This window comes from Nannospalax galili, unplaced genomic scaffold, assembly GCF_000622305.1.
Source record: "Nannospalax galili isolate Female #2095 unplaced genomic scaffold, S.galili_v1.0 scaffold55, whole genome shotgun sequence".
NCBI classification, from domain to species: Eukaryota; Metazoa; Chordata; class Mammalia; order Rodentia; family Spalacidae; genus Nannospalax; species Nannospalax galili.
The window spans coordinates 1,465,979-1,476,242 of record NW_008337640.1 but is presented as its reverse complement, the minus strand read 5'-3'; the positions used below and the strand labels follow the sequence as shown (position 1 = coordinate 1,476,242).

The window sequence follows — 10,264 nt, the reverse complement described above, 5'->3', positions numbered from 1 at the left end:
GACAGAAAACCTGGCTGTGGTCTAGCTACAGTAGAAGATGCAGGTTTTGCTAGATTTCATTTTGCATTGCTAACAGAGGCATTCGGATCCAACACAGCCATACAATCTTTCATCAATCTGGTACACGGTGGGCGTCCGGGAAGAAACAACAAACCACATAGACAACTAAACACGGAAGTTAACAGCTGTGTTTCCTGATACAGATTTTTTTCTTTTTCAATTCTGAAATTAGTCTTTGGTTCAGTTCAAAGATAGTTCTTGTTTCCGTTGCATAGCTTATGAATTTCAGTAATAAATTATGAAATGCCAGTCTTCACCAATACCGACTAAGTCACAAATGGCAAAGTGGCAGAATTTCTACTGTAATTAAAAAAATAACTATTACGGTTAATAAGTATCCTTAAAAACTATTTTCAAGCTGTTACTGCTATCTTTCACCTTTGGTATATTCTAATTCTACAGAAAATAATCATGTTTAGTATGCTCTGAAATAAGCTTTCACATTATAATAAATAGGCAGAAGACAATCCAAGTACAATTTTTTAATAAAGATAATTACAAAAAATGGAAAAAATCAGCTCAGAAAGGCCAAGTACTTCTTTAATAGATCAGTTTTTGACATAATAACACATCAATTTAAATACAATCACATAAAGCATGGTGGAAAAAAGAAATTTTGCTTCATAATTAGAAGAATTCACAATAAAATTTGCCAAGAAAAACAAAAACAAAAAAAGCCATTTTGAAAATAAATACAGTCCATGCCAAAGTAGTATAAAACAAAGCTGAAAGTCTTCAAACAGAAAACATTGCTCGTATCAGTATTTTCTCACTTTTAAAATGGTTTCCTAAAGCTGGAAAAAGGGCTGAATTCAAGGGTTGCTGAGTTGTTCTGACTTGGCTCTGTTGAAAGACACAACATGAAATGTTAAAACAGCATAATCTTGGTTTAAATGCACTAACCTATCCTACTAATGGAGTCTTGTAGGTTCATGCCAAGAAACTCAGATTATTTTTTGAGTAATGAATGCTTTCATCTTTCTGGCGGCTTTATACAGAATTCCAAGTTATCCTTTGAAAACTAGCACATAAACCGTGTGTGGTCCAACATACATGCTAACTTCCTTTTGAGACAGAATCTCACTCTCTAGCTCAGAATGGCTTGAAACTCACTATGTAGCTCAGTCTCATTTACTTATTTTAAAATTTTATGTGTATGGGTCTTTTGCCTGTGTGTGTTAACTGCATCACATGCATGCAACACCTGCAGAGGCCCAAAGAGGGTGCTGGATCCCTTGGAACTGCAGTTATGGATGGCTGCTGGCCACCATGTGCGTGCTGGGAACTGAACCCCAGTCCTTTGTAAGAGCAGGCAGTGCTCTTAACCACTAAGTCATCTTTCCAGCCCCCAGTACCTCAGTCTAGATTTGAATTCACAGCAATCCCTCTGCCTCTGACTCCTGAGTATGCTGAGACCATGACCCACGATACCCAGCCACACACTTTCTGACAACATCCTCCAGTAGGTTTTCACTTACAGTGTGTTACCTTAATCCAATGTTTCTTAAACTACCCTGTTTCCCCAAACTATAAAAACTATGTACAGAAATTCAAGCACCATGAAAACCATGAATGCATATACAAAGGTCAACAGCAAGCAGTCTCTCATACACTACTACATCTAGTGCCACAGACAGAAATCTCTCATGTATGGTGTTAGGTTTAGCCCTGAACTTTTCAGGTAGACAGAGCTCCTCTCAAACACATTCATTATTTCATAGTACAAAAACATTACTAAACAAGGAGCATCAATTTACCCTTTGGTATCTGTTTTTTCACCGCTATTGTCCTTGGATTTATCTTCTTCCTTAACATCTGAAAATGTAGCAGAGAAAAGATTAAAACTTATTTTGAAATATACAATGTATATACTTAAATTATACTTTACTTTTAAAATATAAAAAAGTTGTCATATGCAGTCTTACTATTCATGAATTCAGTCACTAATCACTGCTGTTAGGTTTTGTGCTCAGTGATGCAGGTCCACACTGTCAACATGTGGCCCTGCCCTTTGCCCTTCTGGTTCAGAAGCATCACAGCATTACAGGTAGGACAGGTGCTGTCAAAACAGTTCAGAGGACAGAGTGTAGGACAGGCGCTCAGAAGAGCTTACAACAAGGAAGTGACATTGACATAGTATCCCAAAGATGAACAGACTTTCAGGGGGTTGGGAGGTTTCTTCCATAGAGAAAAATCTTAAGAGGACTTTGAAGCAAGGAGGTACTTGGTAAGATGGAAGGAGAAACTAAAGATGAACGTGGCTGTTCTGTAAGAAAGGTAGAGTCAGACAACATGATCCAGAGACAAGCAAAGCTAAATCCATTGTTACAGCTGTCAACTTGATATAACTGGGACCCTCAACTGAAGCATCACCTCCACCAGACTGGTCAATGCCAAGTCTGTGAGTCATATTCTTAATTGATGGTTGATGTGGGTGTTACCACCCCTTAGCAGGTGGTCCTGGCTTGTATTAAGCAGGCTAAGCACAGGCCAATGGAACAAGCCAGCAGAAAGCGTTCCTCCTTGGTCTGTGCTTCAATTCCTGACTCTAGGTTCCTGCTTTGGCTTCCCTACATGATAGACTGTACACTGTAAGGTGAAATAAACCCTTTCCTTCCCCAAGTTGCTTTTGGTCAGTATTTTATCACAGCCAACAGAAACCATACTAGAACAGGCATACATGCGATGACACACACATGGTGGTCAAAAGGCAACCTGCAGACGCTGGTTCTTTCCCTCCAACATGAGGATCCCTCAAACAGAATTTAGGTCACATATCTTGGTGGCAAGCACCTTTAACCTCTAAGCCACCTTGCTGGCCACAAAAACTAAATCTTATTGCTTAGGCTTTTACTTTTAACCATCACTAAATACAAAGTTTTCCATTTTAATATAACTAATACCATAACTATTCTAAAAGCAAATTGTCTTAAATGTGCTGAATATTTTAAGGACAACAGAGCTATGAGATGATGACCTACTGACAAGAGCACAGGAACACCAGCATCCTCGGGTATTACAAGCGTGGCAGAAGACTGAGACACCTACCATACAAATATGTGTTGACAATACAAATTTTATTCCATCCTAGTTTCTGGTTACTTTTAGCTATGCAAACTCTTACTCAAAATGCCGAAAGGGAGTGAAGGTGTTGAAGAGAAAGGAATAGTCTTCACTCTAGGTTTTGGCTTATACTGTTTCCTTGTCTTTTGTCTAAAATAGCAATAATTTTGTCTAACATAGCAATGGAAGATAATTACCAGAGCACTTTCCTATTTGGAAGGAAGAAAATACAGAATAATAAGGATTTAAAAATGAAAAGAGACAGAGCTGGGTACGATAGTACATGTCTGTGACCCCTGCATCCAGAGTCGGAGGCAGGAAGATTGCCTTGCGTTCAAGGCCAGCATAGTAAGTAACCAGGCTGGTCAGGCCTACATAGCAAGGCTCTGCCTCAAAAACCAAAACAATTAGGAGGTCAACTAAACCTTGTATTCATTATCACTACTAGTATGAGGAACAGATATTTACAAGGCTACATTCCCTACCCCTGCACAGTTCAACATAGCAACGAGACATGTAAACCTCCAAAAGCTGTTATAAGAAGACATGTTAAATGAAGCATTCTGAAACATATTAAGGCATCAGAAAGTAGTCTGTAGTCCAGCTCCCAACCCCTTCTTATCTTTCCTGTTTTCTTCAGTTCCTGAAGAATACTTTTATATTTTTATTTATTTATTTTGTTTGTTTGCTTGAGACAAACAGGGTCTCCCTATAGATCCAGCTGGCCTGGAACTCACAATGTAGACCAGGTTGGCGTCATCTCAGAGATCCGCCTGCCTCCGCCTCCCAAGTGCTGGGGTTAAAGGTGTGCACCACCACACCTGGCCCAGCCTCACTTTTAAAGCAATGCAACTGTTCTAAGGATAACTCAACTTTTTCTTCATTTTCATTAAATCAACTTTAAGCAGTTAAAAAGTATTATAGAGTTTCAGTTTTGAGCCAGGTATATTAGCACATGCTTATAAATCCCAGCATATGGGAGGATAAGACAGAAGGATTGCTATGAGTTCAAGCCTACCCTGAGCTACAAAAATACTCTTCAAAAAATCCCAAGAAATAAGATTCAGTTCTGCCCATAGAGGACAAATGGGTTTTAACTTCTCTGTACTTTTTCTTACCCAATATTCTACCACAGTCCATGTTATTAAGAGAAGGAAATAAAGTTTCCTGCATTACAAAAGCAAATATGAGTTAACAAGCATTTTACAGCTTTCAAAGCAGCCTGAAGCTTTCAACAGTGAAGAGCTAAGCATCCCTTACACAGGGAAGTCCCCTAAACAGACCCTGCTGACACACAGCTGACTCCGGATCTCCTCAAAACGGCAGTGCAGCTCGTGAAGACGCACAATGAAACCTTTACCAAAAACCAACCCACCTGTTTTCTTGTCCTCTGTCTCCTTCTTGTCTTCTTCAATCCTTGCTTTCTTTGCTCCTTTCTTATGATCAGCCACATTTCTACGACCTCCTTCCCCTTCATCCTCGGAATCTGAGAATTCTTCGTCACAAGCTATCCGTTTGTCTGACGCTCGAACTGTTACGTAAAAGATTTTAATAAACTGACAAAAACAGACATTGGTTTTGCAGTCATTACACACCCACACAGATTCTAACCAGTTACCACATTTCAACTCCTACTACTTTGAACAAATGGAATGCTTTGCACATATACATTAAGTAGCCAATTTCCAGAAACTTTTAATTATGTTGTTTGCAAAGTCACACAAAATGAAATTGGTGATACCATTAAGGCTTGAGACCTCTCAGGGCATTATCTTACTAGAAATTCTCTTGTCTGGGTCTTCTCCATCCTCATCTCCACTGTCTTCATGAACAGCGTCTTCTGGAATAGCTTGCATTTGGACACCAGGTGCATGTGGCAACATACGCAGATTTTCAAATAAACGCTGTCTAAATGACACAATTTATTAGATAAAATTCATTTTCTATGAAGTTCCTCTTACATGCAAGTGGAAATATTAAGCAAAAATTTCATTTTGTATTAACCAATGAACTAACCAATGAACTAAATAACAATTAGGCATTGATTCTTGACAATTTACTAATTTAATCCTCATAACTCACAGGATAAGTACCATTTAACCCCTCATTTTAATGATGAAAAAACAAGCACTAAGTCAAATGTACTTGTGCAATGTCATACAGCTAGTCTATGGTAGAAGACACAAATCCATGCCAGTACACTACAATATTTCTGCACTTTATAGAAACAAAGCTTTAATGCAAATAAATCACTTCAACGTAAAGCAAGAAAAGCTAAAATTTATAGTGCCTTAGCAAAAAAAACAAAAACAAAACAAAACAAAAAAATTTCAAGGGCTACAGAGATGGTACAATGGTTAAGAGCACTGGCTGCTCTTGCAGAGGACCTGGGTTCAGTACCCAGCACCCACATGGTGGCTAACAACTGTTCAATTCCAGTTGTAAGGTGTCCAAAACCCTCTTCTGATCTCCCAGGTACTGAATGAACGTGGTGCACTTACATACATGCAAGCAAAATACTGTAGAGGGAAACTCAGAGTGGATGGAAAGCCATTTAAGAGAGGTGAATTGTCTTGTTTTTATATGCCATGTAGTACAGAGTACAGAAAATACTAGATGCTCTGCTTGTCAACAGTGTTAACATCAAATTCAAACCCAACAGCTCTTACCTGGCTTTACAACATACTGCACCACTTTCCTTGTTGTGTTAGTGTCATCCACCAGCTACAAAACAGAGGGTGCTTCATTATTGTTTTTTAAGTGATAGCACAACTATGTATCTATGAGGGATGTAGAAAATTGGTGTTTTGGGACTGAAGAGACGGCTCAGTGGTTAAGAGCACTGGCTGCTCTTGCAGAGGACCTGGGTTCAGTACCCAGCACCCACATGGTGGCTAACAACTGTTCAATTCCAGTTGTAAGGGGTCCAAAACCCTCTTCTGATCTCCCAGGTACTGAATGAACGTGGTGCACTTACATACATGCAAGCAAAATACTCATCATACACATAAACAATAAAAAATTTTTTGATTTATAAAAGTCATGCTTTTGCTTTAACCTGATAGCGAAATCAATATTAAGATTTCAAATCCGGGGCTGGAGATGGCTCAGCAGTTAAGAGCACTGACTGCTCTTGCAGAGGACCTGGGTTCGATTCCCAGCACCCACATGGCGCCTACGACCTCTGACCTCTGTGGTATTGCATGACACGGGTGCACTCACATACATGGAGGCAATACACTCATACACATAAAAATAAAAAAAAAAAAAGATTTCAAATCCTTTTCAAAAAGACAAAGGAAATACACACTGTACAAAGCTAAAATAAGCTCCTCTTTTTGACTTTCTGTAACCCCCTAAAGCTTCATTAACATAAAATGATTTCTTACTTTATCTTTTCCATATATTCTGGAGTGTTCTGGTTTGTCATGTTTGAAGGACTAATATGCAGTTTGAAGTCTGGTCCAAAATACTCAAAGTAATCATTATATGGCAATTCTATTAAGAATAATAAAAAAGGAGTTAAAAAAAGCTCAACTCCCATACAAACTCATAATTATAACCCAGATCCAGATCCAAATAGAGAAATATTTCCAAAGAAAATATTAAAAGTGAACACATAAAGAATGCTCTCATAAATTTGAAATCTAACCATTCATTCATCAGATTAGGTCAGACCAGCCAGGGTGGTATGGCTGCAGACTCAGCCATTCATCTGATTCTACATGTTGGCAGGTAGAAACTATAGTAGGGGCTAGAAGAGATGGCTCAGCGGTTAAGAGCACTGGTTGCTCTTGCAAAGGACCCGGGTTCAATTTTCAGCACCCACATGGTGGCTAACAACCTTCTGTAACTCCAGTGCCAGGGGACTCTAATGCCCTCTTCCAACTCCACAGACACTGCATGACACAAGTGCACTTACACACATGCAGGCAATACAGTCATACACATAAAATAAACAAAAAGAAACTACAGCGTGAACACTCACCATTGGGAATCTCACAATCAAGAGCAACTGCAGTCTCATACGTCCAACACCGAGCAACATTACGGATTGTGTAGCCACCTCCGCCAAGCATCAGTAATGGCAAGTTAAAAGTTTTTACAACTTCCACACATTTAGCATGACCTGAGACAAAGAGCAAAGGAACAAAACACACAACAAAATATACATTTTGTACCAATTTGCAAAATAAAATTAAAAAAGATATAAACACGGGGCTGGAGAGTTGGCTCAGTTGTTAAGAACACTGGTTGTTCTTGCAGAAGACCTGGGTTCGAATCCCAGCACCCATGTGGCAGCTAACAACTGTCTTTAACTCCAGTTCCAGGGGATCCGACAGCCTCTTCTGTCTTCTGCAGGCACTGCACGACATGGGTGCACTTACCTACACGCAGGCAATACATGCATAAACATAAATTAAAAATAACAAAATATTAAAAAAAGATATAAACACAAAATTTTACTCAACTAATAGAGGTTTTCTATTTGTCTCCACCATCCCCGCAAAAGGGGAAAAAATTCTCTCTAACCCAAGAAGTAACTATATGAAGTTAAAAGATGAACATATACATCTTATTAACATAGAAACATTCACATTATGTTACATAAAGAGAAAAATCACAATAATGAAACACAAATTAATTGATTTTTGTTTCTCTTTCTTCGTATGGATAAGTGTATATTAACTACAAAAAGCTGTAACACAAAGCTTGACCATAGATTATATTTTGGTGCTGGCATTATAGATAATCTTTTTTTTTTTCTTTTTGGTCTTTTAGAGACAGGGTCTCTGTGTAGCCACAGCTGGTTAGAACTCACTATGTAGACCAGGCTGGCCTTGAACTTACAGACATCTGCCTGTCTCCGCCTCTCAAGTGCTGGGACTAAATAGATAATTTTCTTAATTTACCTAAGATTATAAGAATATTTCCTATGAATCAATGGCACATATGGTTTGATAAGCATACATTTATTTATTTATTTATTTATTTATTTATTATTTTTTGAGACAGGGTCTCTCTGTATCCACAACTGGCCTGGCACTCAATATGCAGACCAGGCTAACCCCAATCTCACAGAGATCCACTTGCCTCTGCCTCCTGAGTGCTGGGTTTAAAGGCATGCACCACCACGCCCAGCTTCTTAAATAAACATTTATAAATTACCAGTAACTTCTGGGAGTATTATCATTCAGGCCCATACTTCAGTGGGTAAAGAAAGAAAATCTACTAATTTGAACAGAAATTCAAGCATGTTTAACAGTACTTGGAAAAACCATTGCACAAAGGGGGAAAAAACAAAATACAAAAAAAACAAAAACAAAAAACCTAAAAAACCCCATTATCTAAAAAGACAGTTAATTTGTAGTATTTAATTATCTGTTTTCTTCGTCAAATGTAACCCGAATATTTTTATATGATTCACGATCCCATTTTTATTTTGGCTACTACAAAATCAAGAGTTTTTTTTAGACAAAAAACCCCTTGATTATTTTAAAGGACAAAACAGATGTACAAAAAAGTTAACTCAAGGGGTGTGGTGAGACTCTCTGTGAGACTGAAGCCAGCCTGGTTTACACTGTGAGTTCCAGGACGGCTGGGACTACCCTGTGTCAAAAACCAGACCAAAGCAAACCAAAAAATTAACAAGAGAGCTGGAAAAACAAAACAAAACAAAACAAAACACCACATTCCCTTTTCCTTTACCCCAAAGTCAGGCAAAAATGACTGCAAAGGGACTCTATAGAGGGGAAACATGGAAAAGAGCATAGAAGGAAGAACAGGACCTGGGAGGAGCTAGACAGGAGTTAGTGACTACAGCGGGCCTGAGAGATCCGAGTGGAAGCCAGCAGCAGAGAAACTTAGAAAGTTTAAACATGGAATGGCAAACATTTTATGTGCTATGTATAAATGGGATGCTATCAGTTGAAATACAATAGGGACTTCAGAATAAAATGCAGTTTATTGTGAAAGCTACTGCTTTAAAATACAAACCATTTAAAAATTTCCAACAGTTAAGGAGGAAAAACTTGACAGTATATATTAGAGAAAACTGGGATAACAGTTTACTGGTGTTTACCTGACGTGTACAAAGCCCTGGGTTAGGTCCCCAGCACCACAAAAACAAAAAGAATACATCAGATTAATCACCCTAGGAAACTCATTTTGCTGTGAAACAATACATGTTTATCAACGCTTTAGGCTCAATGATATGAAACTGCTCCTATCTGAATACTGACCTACCAAAAAATGGGCATCTAATTTTGTGTGGAACAATTTAATACAAAGCAGACTGGTCTATACCATAATTCCATGGCTGGCCAGCATAGATGTAATCATAAGTAGCTACTAACATCTATAGTAACTTACTTCTATTTAGGCCAGCAATAGTTATGGAAAAAGTTCTATTTGAAATAATTCTTTACATTTTATAAAATAATTCAAATCAGAATGTCAACTTGCTACCTTGAAGTTCAAATGGGAAAAAAACTAAGCAACATGCAAAGTGCACGGTAAGTCATTTCTGATCCATACATAAACTTTACTTACTAAGATTTTAGATTTATTTGTATATCCAAGAAGTCTGTTCCACAATGGCGATTTTCTCTTGATCTAGACTATTCACATGGTGATTCTGATGCTGCATCAGGATTTCACAATTTAGCACAGCACCACTCATCTCCCACACACCTTTTCTCCTAAAGCTATGGAAGAATGTGCTCAACCAAAGCATGAGGAAAAACTAGGATGATGGAGGGCATAGTAAACTGGGGGAGTGTCACACAACAGAAGCAGAGAGCTCTGTCTCACTAGATCTATGACAGACACTTACTCCAAACAGGAAGAGATCAGAAGACAAAATAAAAATTTAAAAATGAGTTAATGCAGATCAGGAAGACTGGTAAGCTAAAAAATGCTGCAGCTACTGCTATAATGAATACCAGTACAAAAATTTTTCTATATAAAATTAAGGATATGGGATAGGTACATGTATATATATAAAAAAAAAAGCAAGGCAAGCTAAATTCTCATCTTCCACAACAGGAAATAATTTAATTAGATGACAAAGAATACATGCTATCAGCTGGGATGGCAACAAACTATAAAACTATTCACGGATAAATATGAGCAAAAGTAT

The 10,264-nt window shown here is 38.1% G+C and overlaps 1 protein-coding gene across 1 annotated transcript in view; it reads right to left on the bottom strand.

Annotated features, from left to right (window-relative positions):
* Positions 1–574: 574 nt before the first annotated feature.
* Hdac2 (histone deacetylase 2) overlaps positions 575–10,264 on the bottom strand; it is a 36,850-nt gene continuing 27,160 nt past the window's right edge. The window contains exons 9-14 of the mRNA XM_008832664.2: positions 7,112–7,252; positions 6,513–6,621; positions 4,901–5,031; positions 4,499–4,654; positions 1,818–1,875; positions 575–903 (exon numbers count right to left, since the gene is read on the bottom strand). Of these exons, the coding sequence (XP_008830886.1) occupies positions 873–903; positions 1,818–1,875; positions 4,499–4,654; positions 4,901–5,031; positions 6,513–6,621; positions 7,112–7,252 (626 nt within the window). The 3' untranslated portion in view covers positions 575–872. The remainder of the gene's footprint in view (positions 904–1,817; positions 1,876–4,498; positions 4,655–4,900; positions 5,032–6,512; positions 6,622–7,111; positions 7,253–10,264) is intronic.